The sequence below is a fragment of the Anticarsia gemmatalis genome, chromosome 3 (genome assembly GCF_050436995.1).
Source record: "Anticarsia gemmatalis isolate Benzon Research Colony breed Stoneville strain chromosome 3, ilAntGemm2 primary, whole genome shotgun sequence".
Taxonomy (NCBI): Eukaryota; Metazoa; Arthropoda; class Insecta; order Lepidoptera; family Erebidae; genus Anticarsia; species Anticarsia gemmatalis.
The window spans coordinates 2416826-2441008 of NC_134747.1; the positions used below are offsets into that span (position 1 = coordinate 2416826).

The 24183-nt window shown below is 34.7% G+C and overlaps 1 protein-coding gene across 9 annotated transcripts in view; it reads left to right on the forward strand.

Moving 5' to 3' along the window:
• Positions 1-24183, forward strand: part of sky (GTPase-activating protein skywalker) — a 119535-nt gene that overhangs the window by 47207 nt on the left and 48145 nt on the right. For all 9 annotated transcript variants that reach the window (XM_076135812.1, XM_076135809.1, XM_076135808.1 and 6 more), the window contains exon 4: positions 5286-5490. In XM_076135812.1, the coding sequence (XP_075991927.1) occupies positions 5286-5490 (205 nt within the window). The remainder of the gene's footprint in view (positions 1-5285; positions 5491-24183) is intronic.

The window sequence follows — 24183 nt, forward strand, 5'->3', positions numbered from 1 at the left end:
TTTGGAAATTGGCTCGTGCATATTTGCATTCAGTTTGTTATGACTAGTTTTGTTTAATGGAAAAAAGTTACGTAATGATGACGTAATTTATGCAAGCAAACATTTGATCAATTTTGGTAAAATTTCACAGGTTTATTCGTAAGGAAAATTTTCAATTTTTCTTTTACTAACCCATATTGAGTAATAATATATTAAATCATTTAATGAATATCTTTTCCTTGTCGCATATAGCTAATTTATTTTACGACTTTTCGTAACATATAGTCGTGAACAATAGGTAAACAACTCTACGCACACACATACAAACTCTTGTTGTTATAAGAAACACACACAATAAACACATAGTATGTACAATTTACACGAAAGCCGGAACTTGGATAGTATACCAATAACACAATAATTTTATATACCATATCGATTGCAAAATCACTTAAAATTTGTTACATATAAAAATTGAGGTGTATTAGCACAACGTAGGCAACACGATAATGACTACCCAAAAGACTATATTATCTCTCTTTAGTTGCAAGATTTTATTTTATAACTCTTAATTTACCAAGTTCTAGTAGGAAATTTTGTCGAGTTTTACTCCGGTTCTGTACGTCATAGTGTATACTTGTACTGCATTCGCACAGTGCGTTATAAACCCTATTTTTGTTTCGTCGTCTTTTTATTGAATTAATCGATAGAGTATACCATTCTGAGGATTAGAGTAAAACTCCGGGCTCGCTAAGACTTGTACTTTTTTCGTTATTCAGTGTCAAACTTCCGGAATATCCGACTATTGAAAAACGAAAAAAAATTAATTACAATTTAACGGAAGTACTTATTCCAGAATTTATTTATTCTATCGAAAGAAGATATAATAGCCGACCATTTCACCAATTCCTGAAGATTTAGCATGAATAGGTCGAGAGATATGAATTTTTTTCTCATTTTTCGTTTTTATTTTTTTATTCATCTAAACCACCGTAGTAGGTGGTCATTCCTACATCAAAAAATTGCTAATACTTTCTTTCATTTGCAGTATTATTTCTAAAACCTAACTCGTTGGTTTCCAGGAGATATTTGAAAGTTTAGTTATATCCGAAATATCCGCATATAGGGCTGCCACTTCAATCAAAATTTAATAAAAAAACGAAAAATGAGAAAAAAATTCATATCTCTCGACCTATTCATGCTAAAGCTTCAGGAATTGGTGGAATGGTCGGCTATTATATCTTCTTTCGATAGAATAAATAAATTCTGGAATAAGTACTTCCGTTAAATTGTAATTAATTTTTTTTCGTTTTTCAATAGTCGGATATTCCGGAAGTTTGACACTGAATAACGAAAAAAGTACAAGTCTTAGCGAGCCCGGAGTTTTACTCTAATCCTCAGAATGGTATACTCTATCGATTAATTCAATAAAAAGACGACGAAACAAAAATAGGGTTTATAACACACTGTGATTCGTCATGAATTCGTTTATCATACACGATAATTTATTTTTATCCGAAGGAAAGTGCTACAGATTACCACTTACAAACAAAGAAAAAAACATCAACTTTATTATAATACTGTAGGTTCAACATAAACAAAGAACGAACCGTATTTACTTTTTAATAATTAACATAAATACTTGGAAAGTCTATTATTGACTTAATACTTAATGAATTACATATTCATCTAATTGTAAAACAATACGAAATCGTACATTATTCATCGGTTAGACAATTGTTCCTGGTAGTTATGAATGTGGCTTGTAATTGCCTCTATTGATTGAATAAGACAGTAATTCAAAGTAATGTGCTTGCATACGGTATAATCAATATCATTACTGAAGGTAGACAGTATGTATGTACCTTAAAGTTAGTATAAGAGTCCTTACTGCACGCATTTAAATGTCTCTTTAAGCCCTAGGCGACAAAATTAACATAAAATATTTCAGTCAGTCAAAAAATTTAGAAATTTAGAAAGATACTATGCTCTCCTGCTGGAAGTGTATCAACGAATAGCTTTAAACATTACTGACAAAATATGGATTAATACTCAGCCCTTTGAAATAACCAAGAGGCTAGTAGTTTGTTATTTTCAGTAAAAAATTAATGACAGCAGTTCAAGATAAATTTTGGCAGCCCCGACCGTGAATTTTCTACGAAAATCTTTGCTAAAGACGCATTTAAATTGATGAAAACACTCAGTTATTCGTGTTACATGTCAATGTCAAAATAGCAATATCGTTCATAATATTTGTTAACGTTTACGCCAATCCACTTAATACAATCTGAAATCTATTAGAAAAATCTTTAGGAAACACTATACCACGAAAAGATCTGAAAACGTAGTATTTTTCCACTATTTGCAAGCTTGAATTTTATACCTGAAACATCGGCACTGAACAATGTCTTGTTTATCTAGATCACTTCATTTATCCTTTCGTCTAGTTTATAAAATTCGCTTATATTCCTTCAAACGATTGAGAAACTATGACACATATTATTATTGCACTAAAATTATCGTCGTCCGGTGAAGCTACATTATTTTTGATACGAATATTATGCGAATGCGAATATACGTTTGGCCGAGCTTTGTTGATATCTAAAATTAGTTTATTTTGGTCAGTTGGCGTCACACCGCCGGGCCCGGCTGTTGTCTCCGTGACAAATGTTTATTGGATTTATTTATTTTATGTATCGTAAGCGTCCGATTTACAAACATTGAGTTCGTTGGCTTCAACAAAATTTACGTAATGTTTCGGACCTAGTTCTTTCTCCTTCTTTATCTTTACTTTGTTGTATCGTTCGTTGAACTGGACTCTTTAGCTTTGTTTTATCTTTATAATATACTGGTCTTTTTAAATGTTTAATCTCAACATTTAGGATTTAATTTTTTCCTCATGCGCTTTTAAAGGTTTCGTTTTCACACTAATTGTGTCTAGGTATTATATACACATTATTCATTAGCTACATTACGTAGCGAGTTGATGAACTGAGTACACATTGAAGTTTTCTGTACTAGTTAGCAGGTTCAATAATACCTACTTTATACCTAGACTACTAGGTACTACTTACAGTTCACGTGACGGTCACATATTCAACCCGTCAGTGAAAGTAATTACCAAAATATGCTAATGAATTTTATCTCCAACAAAAATATTGATCCAAATACGTTTGTATAACTTGATAAGACGAAAACACAGCGTTTGTAATTAACCAGTCAGGAAACGTGACAGTAGTATTAGACTTAATTAAGGAAATATATACACAATAATGTATGTACACATTCGTTGTACGCGTAAATAATTCTTAGCTACCTAACTAATACTTTCCTTTAACAGCTTTCCGGTTTAAGGTTGCAAATGTCCTTTTATATTTCTGGTTTTTCCCGTCGCGTTAATACCGGTCTGCCGCCGATATGTCTGCGGCCACAGGAGTCCTACAATGTGGTTACTTTTTGCTTCAATTTTAGATATTGTTTTCTTTCATGTCTTTTGTAAGTTTGATTTTATTTGCTTTTCAAATTCGAGTTTGGTTTAAAGCTTTAATATGAGAGTCCTAGGATTATTATTTATATCCCTATCCTTCTCTTATTCAGACAGAAAACCCACCCCTATCAGTGATATAGTTATGTTTTTTGTCGTTTTTTCTACACATGTGTATGGGTAATAGTATTCTGTTATTTTGAATATACGTCGTTTTTTCCTTGTATATTTTTAACTCGTGAAAAATTAATGAAGTTCTTTAATGAGAGCGCTTGTCAGAATCTCGTCTAAATTTTAAACCTCTCACAGTCGTGTCCAAATGAGATAGAAACTTTTCAACAAGATAGTAATTGAATTGCCGCGCGGAACTTTTTTTGCTTCCAGAATTAATTGGATTACAATTAACTTCATTGAGAAAGATTATTCAGTGATTTTCGAAGATTATTTTTCGGAGAAAATCATCTGTTTTGTACTTTAATGTGGGCTAATTACGAAACTCAACGGTTTTGTGCTTTTACTCCCTATTACTGCCATTGATGATTTAACGGTCTTATATTTAAAAGTGTTATTTTCATATTTTCCGGATAAAACTACAACTCTATCTTTATCTTACTGAAGCATATTGTTTCACATCAAACACATCTCATTTTATTCTATACCTGTATTTTCTGGTTTGAAATACCTACGATAGTACCAGTATATGTTGCATCCTTGTTACTAAACTCGTATAATTTGTGCGAGCCGCATCTTGTCCTTGCTGCAAAGTGGATAATCACGTCTCCGCTGTCCACCAACCAGATTGGACAACAAATTCATACGAGCACGCTAATTTGCGAAGCTCAAATTTTTTAAACTACCTACTACATGTTTGTTTGATATTAGTAATAGTTTGAAACGTGTTACACGATTTAGTGTAAATGAGTCTTAAGTGCATTCATAATATTTGTCGCTTATTAGTGTGTTTATATATTTACTTGAAAAGTTTCCATTGAGATCGAGCTATATGTTTGATTTTTGGACATGAAATATCTTTTTAAGTATAGCAAAATGCAGTCGAATGCAAAGTAGATTTGGCACCAATTTTGTATTGTTCTGCACAATTTAAAAAATCTTGAAACTTGACCAAAAGTAATTTCTTGTATGCTCTTGAAAATGGTTTGCAAACAATACAACTTTATTACGATAGCCGCAATTTTCCTTTTAATGTTTTTATTATGATGATAGAAGACAATCTCGGAACAATAACCAGTCTTGTATAAATGAACGATCGTTTCGTATTTCTTAGTATTCACGAATTGATGTATTTGTTTTAAAGCTGCCAATTGCTGCATAACCTCCAGTGTTTCATAGAAACGCTTAGTAATAAAATAATGTTACCGTAATATGAATTCGACGAATGGCAAATTGAACCGTTTACTAAAATCGATCGTTAAACGGTAGAGAGTACTTATTATTGTCTATTTAATAGTTAACGCTTCATAAAATTAAACGTTTTCTACTACAATTACAGACTTTAATATGACCAATGAAATAATGAAAAAAAAAGTTACCCTAAAATATCTCTCTGTATTGATGCTATATAGATAGAGTCATATTTTGTTTCTTTGTCGTTGGTTGATTCTATAGTATTAGGACCTTTATATGTTGCATTCTTATATTTTTAGATTATTTATATTTATATATTTAGATCTTGTTTATTTCGGACTGACTCTATGAAATTAGCTTACTCGCACTCCTTTACACAAATCGTCTTTAATATTAGCAGTATATTTGCCTTTCCGTACGTGACGATGTATTAAGTGTTTCTTTTCTTCTTTCCCAGGTGTTCGGCACAGTGGAGCTGCCGGACAAGCCGATCATGCTGCCGCCCTTTGTGGAGGCGACGCACTGCCTCGGCTACCACCTGACTCGCAAAGGGCGGGCCGTGGCCGACCGGGTCGTCTCCGTACTCGGATACGCCTGTCCCGACATCACGTACAGTCCCAGCCTCTACCCTATCACTGCTGCGTTGCTACACTTCATGCCTGGTAAGTACTCGTAATTTGTTTAATATTCCTCTTTCACGGATTATAGTAGGTTTATGATTAAGATATGATCTTCCAGAAGAGCCTTACTCAGGTTGTACAGTGAAGATCTCAGATAAATCTTAGGATTCTCATTCTATCTCTAGGATCCTCTTAAAAACTATTAACCTCCGGTTTCTGAGGCACATTTAGCAGTAGTTTATCTATTCAATACCGTTAAAACTCATATAAAATAACGCTGTTGAATAGATAAACTATCGTTAAATGTACTCAGAAACCGAGGGTAAGTCGATTTTAGATTGGTGACGAACAAGACAAAGTTATTAACGATATTAAATATGTTTTACTCATATCATAGTTCTTAACTGCTTGGAAAAGTATTGTAGTATTCAATATATACGAAAATAGCTAAAGTTTTAAGGAAAATCCGGCTAGGATAAGTATTCTTAGTAAATGTGAATAGAATGAGTAATATTGAACCCCTTTGAGATATCCCTCGGATTCATTAAGAATAAAGAACGTCTTGATTACGTACGTGGACAGAATGCTCAAAGCAATTAATTAAATACGTTTACGTTAACCACCTTTTATACGATGTTTCTATGTATGTTGTATTCGGTTATTCACCAAATTCAACGAATTTTTGCCACAAAATGATTCTACGTTGAATTTCCAAACCAATGCCGCGAAAAATATTTCCAGTCGTTCGAAAAATCGTTCATCGTCATCACAATCAGAATTTTATTTTTAACCCGTTTCGTTTAATACCTCTAACAAGCGATTCCCATTTTTTAGCACACGTATTATTGGGAAATTCTAACGTGAAATCGCTATCGGTGGTTCCCGCTTACTTCAATACTGAATTATATTCTAAACGATCAATTTCCTGTGTGGATGCGAAGGCGGTTATATTAATTAGTATTAAAGCATCTCCTCGCCTCAATGAAAGCTGTTAATTTTACTGCTTCAACGCTCGCTTTATGAACACTCGATTTATTGATTGTCATTATTTTATTAACCTCATGACAAAAATTTATAGTCTATTAAACAATTTTCCACGGTTTAATAAATGTGTTTACGTTTTAGGATAAGAGTTTATTGTTTTTAATGTTTTCAACTGTCGTTTTTGTTGTGTCAATATTATCTGATATGATTGTTATTTGCACACGACGTATTCGTTTGAGGAAAGGCCCCCAGATACGAACCTCTTTTAAATCATCACATTCATATTGTTAACCGTATGAATCACGACAAATTAGGTCAAATCACTTACGTCTAACTGATTCATAATAATCATACAAATTCACTTCTTCACAAACAACGTTATGAACTGATAAAACACTTTTCTCTCCTTCGCTGAAACATCTAAGTGTGTTTTATTTTGCTTCAGTTTGCTCAATGATACCGTTCAATGAAGTCAGGTAACAACCGGTTACATAAAGTACTCTCAATTCTAGAGCAGAGGCGTCACAAAATTTACAGTCGCTATCGCCTTAATTCCGTAATGAGTGCGGGGGGCGATAATTGAACTCGGCAATAGGCAAATTGCCGGACCAGTCTCTCCCGTCTATATCTCGATTACCCTTCCCCATGTCATAAACGAATTCGCACTCTACACGTTTGTGTTAGAAACTATTATTCGTTGTCCCTAATTCCTCTCCCTGGTCTTTCTTATCAACATCTAAATTGAGCTCTGGTACACGGTAACAGAGTCTTTTATCTATTCGATGCGTATCTGACCGGGTTGACGTGATCAAAACGATAAATGGACGTCGCCGGCACGCCACAGATTTGCATTGCGTCCGCCGTACTGTCAGTTTCATACGTCTCACTTCCTCCTCACCACGTTCCCGTGTAATTGACTGGAATGCGAACATATGCGTTTACGATCAATATAGGATGTGCGTGTTTTTATGTCAAGTTAAAAAAAATATTCATCAACGTTACACGAACGCCTTGTCATAAACACAAACAGTCTACGTGAACATATAATGGCTTCGTGTTGTACATAGTTCATGTCACAGGATGATTGGTGTCGTGAGGAGGTGGAACAGAGCAGTGTCAATTTAGCGCCGGATGACTCCAAAATGACAATTTCCTCCGTTGTCATCTCCCGCTTTAACATGTAATGTGCGCTCGTATTTATAGAATAATAAACATTCTATTTTAGCAATCATTCTATTGACAAATAAACAACATCACGAATGCTCAAACGATTCGAAGAACAATAATGTTTCTTTGGGACTAGTCTGTCTGCTAACGTTCAGCCTCAAGGGATTTTAATTGAGTACTAGATCCCTACTGAAAGCATCGGTCACGTCACGCAGTGTGTTATTAAACTGAAATAGTTCATGACGCCCGTTCCGAACACGTGCTTCTCAAACATACGAATCAGTTTAGTCGATGCCCAACGATGTTTTTATTGTTGTCCCTCGCCACTTGTATGTCAATGTCGTTCACTTTATTAATTTCCAACGCACAGACGTACGTCCGTGACACTGGTAGCTGTAGCGTTATCACTACCCGCTCTGGTTTCAAACAGATAGCGCTCGAGTGCCTCCGCGTCATCAACATTATCCGACTAGTTGTTTTTCCAATAATAAATAAAGTTACCGTTTGTAATTCGCTTTAAAGCGTCGACATAAACTCTGGCCTGCCGTGTTTTAGTGGTTGGCTCCTCGCCAGTGCTTGCTCCCCTCGTATCGATCTGAAAACTGGCAACGTTCACCACCAGCCGCATGGCGAACAATGTGACCGTTAGGGAATCTTGTTGCGAAGCCCATCCCTCTTATCTTTATGTATTTACTTTATCAATTTTTTTTTTTTTTTTTTTAAAAAGTTTCAGATAGCCGCGTTTGCGCTCGCACTTTAAAAACGTTTGTCACTCGGATCGAAAGTGTTCGGAATGCACGCCGGCTATTCAATTAAACTCTTATTGTAACCCAATTTAGTAGTTCACAATGCCGACACAAAGGTCGAAAGGGCCGCACAAAAAGCTTGAATAAAACTCTCATTACATGTTGTTTATTCGTTTTCTGTAAGCATTGAAGCGAGAAGGGGCTTCCTGTTCCGTTCTCGCGCTATACAAACGGTTTATAGTACTCGAGACGCGTTGATAAGACTTTATAAAGTTTTCCTGCTTCCATTAGCAGCGACAAAGTAAGAGAGACGCCAGCTTTGAAACAATTCCTACTAACTTTCTGTAAGACTTACAAGTTATTATATATTTGGAAACAATTTGTTTCTCGCTCGAACTGCTCGCTTTTATAAATTTTGATGCCCAAGTCGGCATAATAAGCTCTTTGTGTAGAAGAGAGATTGGTTACAGACATTTTCGTTTACGAAACAATTTTTGTGTAAACTTTTTTCATGTTTGTTTAATATTTTATATTAAACGTGAACGTGTCTGGTGGAGAGCTTAGAAGTTGGTAATGAGCGCGTCTCCGAGAAGTGCTACGAAGTTGTAATACGAATTTCGATTAGGTTTTTTCAAAGGAACCAATCTCAATTTAGTTGACAATCTCTCCTTTGCCCCTATTTTTAAAACAGAGTTGTTTACTGATCCCTGTGAATGTACGACGTACGTGCACGTTTGATATACATCGATAAAATTGCCTACTCCGTACCCATCAACAGTTTTATTTTCGAAACTTTTTTGTGACCATTTTACTGTTGTATTAACGGCCTGTATTTTTGTTTTATACCGAGATTTATTGCGTGAGATCTAATCAGAGCGTTATGGGCGACCAAGGCCGTTACGATTTCCATACGAGAGGTCCACACAATGTCACTAGTTAGTCAGACAAGTGATATCATTGCATTGCTGCGGAGTAGGTGAACAGATTGATAAAACCGTATATATAGAGCAAGCTACAGTGTAGCCAAAAGCAAATTATCTCGTGCAATCGGTGCCAAATTGTATGCAACGTTGTGTGAATCAAACTAAAGAATTTGAACAGATAATTTTACATTTTTACGTTGACTACCCAGACTATTGAACTAGCTGCTGGTGCATTTAGTCGCGAATTTTCTAGCAATAGAAATACATCAATGATTTGTGCGTAGTTCGAGTTTACATCAGCAAAAAATTTACCTATAACTAAAGTAACGTTCCGTACTTCACTTTCTTTAGTAAGCAGTCGTATATTTTTATGGGTGTAATAATAAAGCACTTATAATATCTGTCGTAAACATAACATACGTGCATGGTACCGTCGTTACTTGGGCTGGATACCGTGTCAGCCACTTACCAATAATGGCCTTTGCATTTGGCATCAATATCCTTTTATTTCTGTCGAGAACACTTGTTTTCGATATGGCTATTGTTGTTTTCCGTTTTAGAATTTGTATGATTCATCGTTCTGTTTGGCTTGTTTGAGATAAATTGGCTTGTTGAAAGTATCTTTACTATTGTAGCAATTTCAATCTTCAATGACTAACATACCTACTAATTGAAGCAGACGAAATAACTTGCCGCCGAAAGGGCGATTTGGAATGATCGGGAGGATAGGTATTTCAACACGACAATTAAATAGAATAAGGAAAAAAGTCATTTTAATTGGATTCTTAAAGAAATTTAATATCAATACATTGTTCCAGACTATGTATTAAATCTGGTAACTAGTACAAATCTCCTTAAACCCGTAAATTGAGTAGTGATCCAGACAATATCCCCTAAGCTTGCGTGCACTCGGCGCTATCCTTGCACAGATCCGACGTATATTGCAAGCAATCTGTTAGGATTATATTAAATCCAGAGGATGATATGCAGTTTGGTTTAAAGTGTTCAGAATGCCCTCGATTTGACCATCGATCATCAACATTGATCTTGAATATTTTGATGACAGCAATCCTTAGTTATGTGGTACCGTACTGTACTACCACTGGGCACTGCGTTGGATTCTAAACACTGAATAAGTTCTATTATGACATCTTAAGATGTCTTCGACAATAAAACAGGCAATTTGAAAACAGTGCCTGCCTATTTCTTTGTTATGTGAGATGTGTAATTTTCGAAATAGCGTTATTAATGTTATTGATTCTCCAATCTTGTAATTCATCCAAATAACTGCTATTTGTTCGCTTAACGCCCTAATGTATAATACTTCTAAAATACTAGTACCTAGTAACACCTTCACAATATAACACAGCGCATTTTACATTTAAATCCTTGCTTTTACCTTTAATTTTCTCGAGTATCACATAGTACTAACTAGACACCCACGTTATGATCTCATTGACACATCGTCGTGATCGCAGCCTCACAATCTACACGTTGATTGCCTATTAGGCATCCAGAGTACTGAGAGATTATTGCTATTAGACTCACGCTTGCTACTCAATTGATGCCTGATTTTATCACTAGGACAGAATGATACGACGATACGTGTTTCATAATATTCTTTAGGAAAAAGTAAATATCAGAAATGACCGCAACGTATTACCTTTTTTTGCTGTCGTTGTTTAATAAAATACCAACTCTCAGATACTTTTTATTTATATAAATCAGTGACTCTTAAATGAGGTTATAATTTAAAGGTGAAAATGTTAATTATAATTATTAACTAACTAGAATCCAAATTAACTACACGGCAACGACGTTGTAATCCTTTTCTATTGTCTTTATTATATTATATCTACTAGAAATAGCGACACGAAGTCAATCAAGTTTGTATTGCTCATTCATCTGACATAATCCCTCAGCAACCTTTACGTTATTCGCTGAATAATACAGCCTATTCACGCATAAGTATAATTAATTTGTTGTCCCAAGCCGAAGGTATTAACACCTCACAATGGTTCCAAGAACAAAGGGAAAACGGCTTAATCTTATTAAGAAAATGTACAAGCAATTACCACGAAGACAAGCCGAGCTTCAGTGCCAAAATTACTTCTCTTTGGCTGTTATTTAGATGTAATCATTTACGTATAATAGTGTTTATTTTCTTGTAGCAAAGTAAAGAAACTTGTTCCATTACAGCTCTTTCTTATTGCTGTAGCAGAAAAAGTGTTTATTTTGATACCTTTGTCAAATAAATCTACTTGTTTGTCTGTTGCCGGGAATCAGGCAATGTCTACTTTTTCTTAACGACAAAGGAACAGACTAATTTAAAACAGTTCTCAGAATCGATATTCCTTTCACTGTACGAAAGAGATAAAACGAGGCTAAAGTCAATTCAGTTAGGTGTACAAATAGAATCGGTATAAATGTTTGGCTTTTCCCGAATCATTAACTCTGCTATATTATTTTCCCCCTTTCCGATAATTCTTACGTATAGACGATAGCAGACTCCGCTCTATTTCTGGACGTTCCAGACGATCGATCCGATTCCCTGTTTAGTCACTACCCTCGTAAGTTTTCTCCCGGCCAAATAACAAACAAACCTTTTTCCGACCTGCCGCGACTCCTTAACCAGAACTCCCAAATCGATATTCATTTCTTCTTATTCTCTACGTGACTCGGCCATTGTATACCAATCTCGATTTTTTGCGTCTAGATTTTCCTTTTCTTTTGTGTCCCTGAAGCCTTCTATTTGTCTCTAGACCATTTAAAACTTTAAATACTCGAGCGTTCGTTCACTTTGCTCGAATGTGGGTCAACTTATTGTGAATACGTACGGCCTTTACAGATTTTCACAGTCAGCTCGTCTCAATGATGTCAACGTTCTTTGCATTTACATAGGCACGACGTTCTTTTAGATACGACGTTCTTGTGCTGCATTTGAAACGAACATTTTTAATCCTACTTTAAAAGACGTAAGAATGTAAAAATTATGACTTATTTACTTGGCTACTGCTGGCTGGTAACATTAAAAACAAAACCAAGATACGCTCTTTGTAATATAATATCAGCCTAATGTTCTTATTATATTATCATGGGATTTACACATGTGCTTAAAGGACTTACAAGATTTCTTTTAACAGTACAACAAGCTTACCGAGATACGTACACAAGTGAAGTGTCATCTCCGTTCTCGTATATTTAAAACGTTTTATTATAAAAAATATCGCGCACAGCATCTCTCCAAATACCACGAATATTTGACATCTGTGTCTATTTCTGCATTGTTTTTATTACTCGCGAAATTTATTTTTATGACCAACTTTATTTGCATTTCGGTTCTAATAAAGTTTTCTCGTACACCTAGTGGATCTCAAAGGATTTTCTAGAGTAGAGCTACGCGTTTCAGCTCATAAGTGCTGACCTCAATCTGCGGAGAGCCTCGTTAAAGGAATATGGGTCATGCTATTTGCAAATCCCGGGACGGTAATACTTTTGTGGGAGAAAAAAAGCCTTTAGCTTGCCGGTAATTATTCAATTAATAGCCACCTGGGATGCGTTAGAACTAATTATTATTCAACTTCCGTAGCAACTTTTGTTCTTCTAGGTAATTATAAAAACGTGCCGGGAAATATTATTTTCTTGAATCAAGTTCGTTCAATTTGCGATTAATCTCAAATGTTTTTGGATCAACAATCTTTGGGGTCGTCGGATTTTGCATTACCCGAAAATATAAATATGTCGGAAGACTAATATAATTTATATCGTACACATAAAATCGATGTGATTGATGGCGGGATGTCGGCTTCACAAAAAATATTCACTCGCGACCTCGCCACGATATTAATTGAAGGAATGCTTTTGGCATTTTTGATTTATCTCCCGTTTGAGTTTCGGTATAAAGTGAAAATTGGGAGTGCGTGGTTGATGGACTGTGGAAAATTGTTTTTTTTTTCACTGGTTCACTTCAACGAGTGTTTTAAAAGCTTTTTTTGGGAATCGGATCAAATGTAACTCTGTTTCAAGCTAATCTCTTGTAAAAGAGTACAAAAATTCAACACATAGATAAGCTCTAATTTCACCAAGGAAAAGTAAAATGCACTTCTTATAACGACGTCACGTCTTCCAAAAGTTATGTAATTATTAGATCTAGTTATCATGTTAAATAGCTGACATATTTTGAAAACAGCTCGGCAAACAAAATCCAATAATTTCCAGTGTTTTTCACATACATTTGTTTTGGCTATCTCTTCTTTCTTATGACTTAATGTAAACGTATTATTCAAAGGAAAAACACCGTTACGTATGACCAATAACAACTTGGAATTTGGGAATCTTCCTAATTAAAGATTAGAATCTTTGTCAAAACAAAACTATATTATCTATTATTACTTATAACACCATACGACGCAATAGGGTAGTTGACTAGCAGTAAAAGGTTCATCCAAAATGCTTACGCTACTTAATTTCAATAATGTTGAAATTAATACAGACTGAAGCATTTTATTGGGCACTCATTTGATCCGAACGAAAATACGATACTAGTGACGCTACGGGCTTGTATTCCGAAGCGTAGAAGTAAGTGTTTGGAGCAACGGCAACGTGCTCTTAGAAGCACGGACGCGCAACATTTTGTGTTCCTGATAATAGAACGTGTCACAACGCAGATTATGCCAGATGCACTCTCGGGGTGTAAGACGTATTGTCTAATACTTACCAAAACACAGTATTATGACCGCATTGATAAACTGATAACGCGATGATTATTCATTATGTGTACTGTCTATTTACATACATATGAGGTATTAACCGATACTATGAATAATGTGTTTATTCTTGCTATATGCGTGTGATACTCCAGAAATAGGCTTCTTGATTACAATGAGATACTGATTTAGTAATTGATCTTGCACAAAAAGATGTTCATTGTGGTTTATTTTTTATTTCTTCATATTTATTGATAAACCATATTATTTTCTTATCTAAATCTTTCTTAGCTATTTTCCTCATTATGTGTTATGCATTTAGTTAGCCCATAAGTTCCCAACGGGTGCAATACCGCCCCCTCATAGGCGATGAAGACATTCTTAAGGGGTGTTTGCGGATCCAAGTATAAATATTAAAGAACTAAAAAAAAACCCTTATTGTGTAAGCGGTAGTCCATAAAAGCTTCGGAACCTTCTAAGCTTATATCATCTACTGGCTTTTCTCGTTTGGTAAAATTTCGCAAAAAGTAATAATATTCTACTTAATTTTCATTTTTAAATAAGTATATCTTTATATATATAATTCTTCTGTAAGTGTGTATGTCACTGAACTTCTCTTAAACGACTGGACCGATTTTGATGAAATTTTTTGTGTGTGTTCAAGGGGATCTGAGAATGGTTTAGATTCACAATTTTGTCCGCTGGACAATGTTTTTTAAATTAATTTTTAATTTATAAGTAACGTGTAGACAGGACAACGTCGGTCGGGTCCGCTAGTATCTATAGAAAACAATGGTTAAAATATTAACACATGAAATCGTTCCAATTTCACACGAGTGTATTGATTTGTACCGAAATAAATGCAAGTGGCATTTACGAGTCGGCAGTGTGGCTGACATGATATCTAGCGCGCCGGATTAAATATTCAGTGGACGGCTAGATTTATGTCCAAAAGGTTTATTTAGGTACTGCTTTAAAGGTTAACTGTTTGGTAGTGCATTAGTTGTTTGGCTAGATTCACAGCTTATCAATAAATGTATGTTCTTTCTTCTTTATGTCCTTTTTAAAAGACAACTCCCGAGAATTGTTCTTGTGTCGCGAGGACTTTTACAAACATACAAACAACGGACCCAAAGTACAACTAGACCCGAAACAATTATATTTGTGGATCGCACAAATAATTGTTCCGTGTGGGAATCGAACCCACGACCTTCCGCCGCAATGGTTGCGGCGTGGCGAGTGTGGCGACCTAAACCACTGCGCTACGGAGGCAGACAAGGTCTGAAAACCAACTGACAAAATTTAACTTAAATAAGCTATTTAATATGTGTCCAGGAGTGGTATAAACCTTTACGTTCACGTTGCATCTTTACTATCTTATGCTGGAAACAACGAATAGAAAGGTGATACAGAAGAAATAGAATAAGAATATAATGTGTAAGTATAGTCTAAAAAATAAATAAACATACTTTAACGTCACCAGATGTAATCGTATAATGGCTTGTTAATAATTAATTACATGGTATTGTAAAAATATCATAAAACTAAAGAATAATAAAGATATCTTTGCTAGCCAGTCAATGAGTGCAACGTTAATACCTATAAAAATATCGTTTGTGGTTTAAAGATAAAAATGCAATAAAACTCTCGAGTACATAATCCGAACGAAATACATAGATTTTAGCATAAACTAACAGATTTTACACGGTATCTTATTTACATAAGTCGTTTGAATAATCAAAATTATTTTATTTATGAAAATGCTGCCAATTTTAGGTTAATAACTAATGTAAGCTTTTCTTCGTGGCTCTGATCGCGTTGAGTTTAACTTTCGCATCTATAATATATAGTTACTACATTATATTTAGGTAAATAGAAACATTGATTGTTTTTTGATGAACATCAATTTCTTTATTAATTACCTTTTTTACCACAGGGCACGGGTTTTAAATTATATTGACGTTATTTTATCTGCTTTCTACTAATCGAACAATTTTTTATTGCTTACCTTGTTTATGTTAACTTCTTGTGCTTTCATCTTTGTATAGGGTTCCTGACTAGATTCCACGTTGTAATGGTGTAGAAAATACAACTTTCTACTTATAAAGATTATCGTAAATCAGTAGTTTTATAGATAGACTAACATAATAATATACAGCTCTTTACAATAACAAGTACATTCCCACGTATTACCATTTGATCTAGATACAAACAGAGTATGAATCATAGAAACTCATGTGATATGTTCAAATGAAGGTGGTTGGCCTCTACAACAGTAATAGTGCAAGGACTTTTACTTATATCCGTTTGTTGCTTTATCTATACTAATATTATAAAGCTGAAGAGTTTGTTTGTTTGAATGCGCTAATCTCAGGAACTACTGGTGCGAATTGAGAAATTATTTTACTGTTGCATAGCCTCTTTATTGAGGAAGGTTATAGGCTATATATCATTCCGCTATGACTAACAGGAGCGGAGTACCAGTGAAAAAAGTTAGAAAAACGGGAAAAAATATGGCGTATTCTCTCTTATGTGACGCAAGCGAAGTTGCGCAGATCAGCTAGGGTATTTATATAATTGTGTCAATGGTAATGTGGTGTCGTTTGTATTGTTGTTTTATTACTGATAATCATATAGTATGGGTTCTTAAAGATTCGTGGTGAATGAAGTTTAATGCTAGATGGAGATTTATGTGAGCTCAGTGACGTAATTACTCAAGAGGTCAGTTGGTATTTTGGAAAAATAGTGCGTAATTATCTATATATAATAATCCTTATAACCTTCTTATCTCTATATAGTCCCATTTGATTGATGTTCCAGCCAGGTGGCATGCATAGTGTTACTGTTTAGCTTGATTTGATCTGCGTAATTGGAAAGCGAAACTTCAGCATGAGCTATTAATATTAAAATACTGTTTGCAAAATTGCATTATGGATTGTGTTCTTGTTCTGTTACGTGAAAAGAATACATATACAATAAAACTATCAATCAGACCTACACTAAAAAAAGTCAAACATGAACCTCGTAATTTTCCACTAACCACGAAATTTACTCTACACGAAGTGTTAATAGCTAGCTCATACACACGTTGGTTTGTCCCTACTGTCAGGTCATTCACACGTAACACAATATGGCTGTCAGACTCATGACATCTGTCAATGTTAGGCTTTTGAGCACGTTCGCGCCACAATACGACCGTACTATTGTCAGATTTATTTTTTTCTTAGAATATATGGCTTTGGAACATGTGTCCAAGGTTTATGTATTGGCCAGTTTCGGCCTAACCAGTTAAATACACTAACTGCAAGCAGTGCGAATGTCTATTTGATGAGTTTTCAGTTAATATTCTATCAACACAAGTTACATTCGTTTCAACAACCCAGATAATAAAGCATCTTTACTATTTTAATAAACGTCGCAAGCTCAATGTAGACACTAAAATACTTTATAATTACGACTCAATAGTTTTCTACTTATTAAAGTTATAACATACTGATATATATATTTTTAAACTTGCATCATTGTGAACTAAAGTCACCATAATATTTCAAATATATCGTAGGTACATTAAGTGAATCTCCACACGTGTCCGTAGGTAAACGCCCTAAAATAAAACTCACAATACCTTGCGATGACCGATAACATTAATACAGCGGAAATACATACAACATTGATATCTATTATTTAATTGCCACAATCCTACGTCGAACCTAGGTCACATTGTTCTGAATTGCCAAATGGCATGACCAGTTGGCACGGGAATGCTTCAAATCATAAATCATTGAATTCTATATAGTCCATTGAGCTTGCTTTAATTGGATTAACAAATTGAGGTTGAAACAGGAAATAAGCGTGAGTTTAATTGTTACGTTGCGTGTTTTTAGTAGTTTGAAAAAAAATATAGTATTTTTTTCATGCGTTTTGTATACTTAATATACAGGGTGTCCCAAAACTCAACGATAATCCGAGACAGGATGAAAGGCCAAGTCATACCGGTTCTAGGAAAAATAAAAAAAAAATTCCATATCACTTAGTTCAGCAATAATAGACATTCTTCAAAAAAGTTGAAATTCCACACCCTTGGTCGCATTTTCAAGTCCTGTGATCACCAATGTCACAATTTCGCTGCGTTTTTTTTAATTTCGTGATCTTTAATAAATATGCTATTAATCGTAAAACAAATTTATGCACAAAACGTTGTTAATTTACTAAAAAAAGTTAAGTTTTAGTGAGTCATGGTTCACAAAAATATCGTTAGTTAACTTTGACGCTTCATATTGGAAAAAAAATGTACTACACTACCCTTGGCAAGTTATGTCAAAAGTTGGCGCATTTAATCAAGATTACAAAATGGTGCAACACTTGCCACTTTTCTTGCCATTAAAAATGTTATTTTTATTTGAACGAAGCATGTCCTCACAGATGGATTGGACTCAGTGGTTGAATTTTATGGCCTCCTCGTTCCCCCGATCTAAATCCAGAGATATTTATGACTGGGAATGCATAAAAGAGAAAGTCTATTCGAAATTAATACAAAATCTATCAGAACTTCGGCAGAAAATTGACACAGCGTCAGAAGAAATAATAGCAAGGAATTTTGCACAACTGGTGAAAAGGTCTTTTGTAAGGCGTTGCAGAGCCTGTATTCGTGCCAGAGGAAAACAATTCGGAATTACTTTAGTTTATGGAGAAAAAATAAATAAGAACCATGGGTCGTTCATTTTTTTTTTTAATTATTATTACCTATTATGTTTATTACATTAAACATTGGTTATGGACTAACTCAATTACCTCTTTACTAAAAAAAATTGCTTTCCTCTGGCACGAATACAGGCTCTGCAACACCTTACAAAAGACCTTTTCACCAGACGTGCAAAATTTCGTGTATTTATTTCTTCTGACGCTGTGTCAATTTTCTGGCGATTTTCTGATAGATTTTGTATTGATTTCGAATAGACTTTTTCTTTTATGCATTCCCAGTCAAAAATATCTCTGGATTTAGATCGTGGAACGAGGGGGCCATAAAATTCAACCACTGTGTCCGATCCATCTGTGAGGACATGCTTCGTTCAAATAAAAATAACATTTTTAATGGCAAGAAAAGTGGCAAGTGTTGCACCATTTTGTAATCTTGATTAAATGCGCCAACTTTTGACATAACTTGCCAAGGGTAGTGTAGTACATTTTTTTTCCAATATGAAGCGTCAAAGTTAACCAACGATATTTTTGTGAACCATGACTGACTAAAACTTAACTTTTTTTAGTAAATTAACAATGTTTTGTGCATAAATTTGTTTTACGATTAATAGCATATTTATTAAAGATCACGAAATTAAAAAAAGCGCAGCGAAATTGTGACATTGGTGATCACAGGACTTGAAAATGCGACCAAGGGTGTGGAATTTCAACTTTTTTGAAGAATGTCTATTATTGCTGAACTAAGTGATATGGAATTTTTTTTTTATTTTTCCTAGAACCGGTATGACTTGGCCTTTCGTCCTGTGTCGGATTATCGTTGAGTTTTGGGACACCCTGTATATAGGTACATTATTTTCGATTCCCGAATTGAGCAAAGTACTATCGGCCTTATTTACAGTACATTTTACAGAATCGTTTACAGGCATTTATTTACGATCACTATAGCGATTTTCATTTAAATACCGTACTTAATATATTTTTATAAATAAGACTACTTAATCGTATATCAACTTAATCAACACAGATTACTGTTTAATACAATATCAGTTACGTGATTCAAGTCATTTACAAGCATACAATAAATATTTAAGATAGTTCATTCGTCATACTTTCTCATTCTATCATATAAATAATTATTATTATAGAATTTCTGTTCATACGTAATTACAATAAACCATAAAAGATCATATTTTGGTCGTAACTCTATCAAAGGCGAGGTTCTCAGTAATTAAGGTTCGGCACATATCACCACACACCAAAATCATATTACGGCACTCCATCTATTAATTACTCAAAGATTCCCACTCCTATTCCTTTACCATATAAATTAACATACTCGAGGCACGCCTTAATGAGATTTCAAATTCAATCATGGAGTTTAATTCCGCTCTGTCTAGTACTTTAACAGCGTTAAACTGATGAGGTGCTAAGTAATATCACAGTTTAGGCCTTATTTCCTCCTACACCGACGTTCGAACAAACATAACGCTTCATGGGATAAAGCATAAGCGACGCTGACGCTTGCGGTTTTTGTTTCTGTGTATAATGCGCCTGACAGTGCGGTAGACCGACGTCGACGTAAGAGGAAATTAAGCCTTAATGTCATTCGAAACTTCATGCATGAAGCTCAGATAAGTAAGAACTTCAGAAGTTCATTATTGCTAGTGAAATGTCAACGGTAAAGCGACATCTCTTGGTGCGATGCGGAAAGTTTAAGTGAAAAGTTTAAAGTGGATTTGAATCAAAGTTCTGAAGATTGTTATCGCTTTCGAAGTCACATGTTATGAGAGTAATTACCCGTGACCAAGTTTATTTGAAATACTGCATAGAAATTGCAGACTTGGTTTATTGTTCAATGTTTTGCACCTTGCAAAGCTGTATTTAACCGTCGTTTATGTTTTAGCGAACTGCTAATATAGTTTTACAGTCTGCTATTTAGATGTGACGGATAAGAAAGAAAGCCGTAAGCCTTTTACAAAAGTTTGGAGTAATGCTCAAGCAAGTAAAAATATTTACGATAAAATTAAAAATTTATTTAAAACTTGTAGTTAATTTGTTACAAACCATTTATAAATTAACAGCTGACGTATAGCGTACTTGAAAAATGTCTGGACTCAGAAATACCGGAGATAAACAAAAATAGACAATCTTTACTCACGGTGTATAAAAATAAGATGGACATTATAAATATTTTAATCTGCTGTTTAAGTGGGATAGTAGGTGTGGATTATTTTTAGCCATCGTTTGTGTATCGCGTATGAAATCATATTTTTTTGCTTGAACTAAGAATTTCGTTGCAATACTTTCATATGTTTTCGAGTATTATATGAGATTTTGATTTCATTTACAAACTTACAGTGCGTAGTACTCGTAACCAGTCCTGTATGACAGGATGTATGGATGTGAGTGAGACAAAGGAAGTTTGTACGGATCGTACTAAGTGGCGTTTTTTGGTCTCTACCTACCCCTATGGGAAAAAAGGTGTCATATTATGTATGTACAGTGCGTTGCGTTAGAAACCAGCAAACATGTATGACAGAATATTATACGAATAGAAATGAAACAAAAGAAATTGTCGTAAATAGGGTTCTTCGATGTATGTCTCACTTAAACTCCCATAGGAACTAATGCCATATTTTATTATGTATGTATGCAATAACAAACATATACCTTGTTATATTTCAATTGTTAGCGTCTCACAGCGCAGTCTGCAGTGGTTTGCAATTGCCCCACAGATTGGTTGTCAATTAGTGGGAAGTCCTCTTCACGTCTATTCAGTCTCCTCGTCTCAATTATTCTATTGCTTCAAGTGTTCTACCGGCAGCTCAGCTCTCGACGAACAATGCAATAGAGCTGACTGAATTATATCTAGGGTTCGGTAAGCGTTCTCGATTTTGAACTGTAGAGTAGTATGCAGTATCAGCTTAACCTTTCCTCCAACTATGTTGGAGTCAGCTTCCAGTCTCACCGGATGCAACTGAGTACCAGTATTCTCCATGGAGCGACTGCTTATCGGACCTCCATAACGCAGTTAACTGTAGAGTATGTTCAAAAAATTCAAAGCATAACCTATATATTTCAAATAAATATGTAAATAAACCTTGTCTAAACAAACCCATCCTTCCATGAACGCGTTCTTCCGCAAATTATATCCCCGAAAATTTCAACCATTTTCATAATACAATTAAATTTTCGATTAATTTTCATACCAAGCCCTAAACCTATAGGTCGAAAGTCAAGCGCGGGTCACTTGACATTAACCCGGACCCTTTAAAAAGGGCCATGAATTTCCCTTGGGTCTTCAGTCAAGATAATTCGCGGGTTTTGGTGACAGCCCTTTCAGGACATAGGACCCATGTCATATGACGTATTTTTGATTTCGGTTTTCCTGACAAGTTTAGATTGGATGTGAAACCGCTAATTCAGGTGTGTGGAGTGTGATGTGGGCGTCCTTGAGTAAATGATTCGTGGAATTAAAATGTCTTCTCAACACCGATTCAAGTACAGATTTCTTCCAGTTACGAACTTGCACCAAATTATCCTATTTTTGTGATTAAACTTCGCCCCAATTTCCAATATTCTTATGTGTCACCGCCAAGAGCGAGTATGAAAAGAATGTAACATTTTCATCTCTTAAATCCCTGTTGACAAGGCAAGCAATATTGACAGATAAAGCGATTTACTTTAACCAAAAAATCCCCGCTTTTTACCCTCCACTCACATCTGAACATAAAGACTTTTATAAAAGGAAATTGGACGGAAATTGCGAAAATACGAAACTTATTTTACGTAGTTATTTGACGGTCGAAATGTTTATAACATTTACGGCAGTTTCCATCTCAATTCCATCGGGCTTTGCCTACGTAATTACTGTTGAATTCAAAAACTATTTTCATTTGAAACTCGGTCCCAGTAAATCCATTGTAAGCGTTTCAGCTCAATTTGCCGCTGCGTTCTATAAAATCGAGTACTGGTAATCGGTATTGAAAGCTGAAACGGTATTATCCTGTTATCTGTAGGACTCAATTAAGTGAGTGCGGAACTGTAAGAGATAAATACATCCGTAGGGTGTCTCTCGGTCGCTTCCTCTTAGTAAAGAAAGGCAGTATTCTCGTTTTGTTAGCAGAAGATAACGTAAAGGATGTGAACGAATCAGTTTGGGAGATAAGACTTTATGGACTTAGTTCCTTGGTAAAAGTGATTTATCTATAGGTTACGAACTTGTTACCGTTAAGGATTGTTCAGCAAAGTAATTCACGGATATTTTATTTATTGTGGCAAGATGTAAGAATGCGAATTAGGCAAGGGAAGTTTGTGAGGACCATAACAAGAACCGTTTCTTGGTCTCTGCCTATCCCTATAGGAAAAAGGCTGATAATGATTTTATGTATGTATTTACTTCTTCTCTCTAAAGATGATAAAGAGGAAAGAATTCTTTTTATAATTGTTACTGTGTAGTCTTGTATCATGATTAGGAAGATTCTTTTTTATGTTTTAAAAACATTTTTATCTGCATGCAAACACACGTTAAACCGGTTCGTTTTAAGTGCATCTGTACTCACGTGTTTGTATGTATGTCTAGTCTTAAAACTGACTAAAATAATATTGAGCTTGTAGATGGCAGAGAAGGAAAATATTTTTACAAAACAAAACCTGATTTCAAAAGATTTTTATTTCACCTATGCTGCCCCAATAGTAGGTAGAAGCCGTCCTAAAAACTTTCCAATTAATTCCATAGTTATAAGCCCTCGCCTCAATGTCAGTTAAAATTTTAATTTCCAGTATTTTAAGAGGTTTTCTCATACTCATCAAATCTTCTCTCACACTCATCAAATAAAAATGTTACTTTGCAGTACAGATATAACTAAAATACTTAAGTAAATTGCACGTCTAAACGTTTATATACCACAGAAAACATAAACAGATTGTTAAAAATTAAACTAAACTGAAGAGATACGTGTAAATATTGAAACAACAGTCGTTTAATGCTGCGGACAATATTTTTGCATAACAGTGCGAAAATTTGCATTTGAGCCGAGATCGTATGTGTTTCAAAGCTAATATATTATGTGATTGCATATCTATCGAGTCTGTTGTGATGACATTCAGGTGAACGTTTCGAATTTATGCAGATAAATAAATAATTTTTGATTGATAGTAGTCAATGGGCTAGTCTGAAACATTCTTTTTCTTGTAAGTACTTTAAGTTTTCTTAAATTAAACATTATATTACATCCTTATAAATTATTATTCCAGCTGTCTTTTTTACTGAAAGATGTTTTCTTTTATCTATAGGAAAGCAAAAAGGCCTTACTCTACACGGACGAAGACACAGGCCAAGCAAAACAATAATATTTTTTTTGGAAATCACTACTCGAAAGGGGATGAAATTCGGGAAAACAGACGGAATTCTAGTCTATGTATAGAAATCAATAACAGTTATTCAATTCTAGAATTAATTATGTTAAAATGTTAGCAGAGTCTATGTACACAGTGCAGTAAAATTGCCGT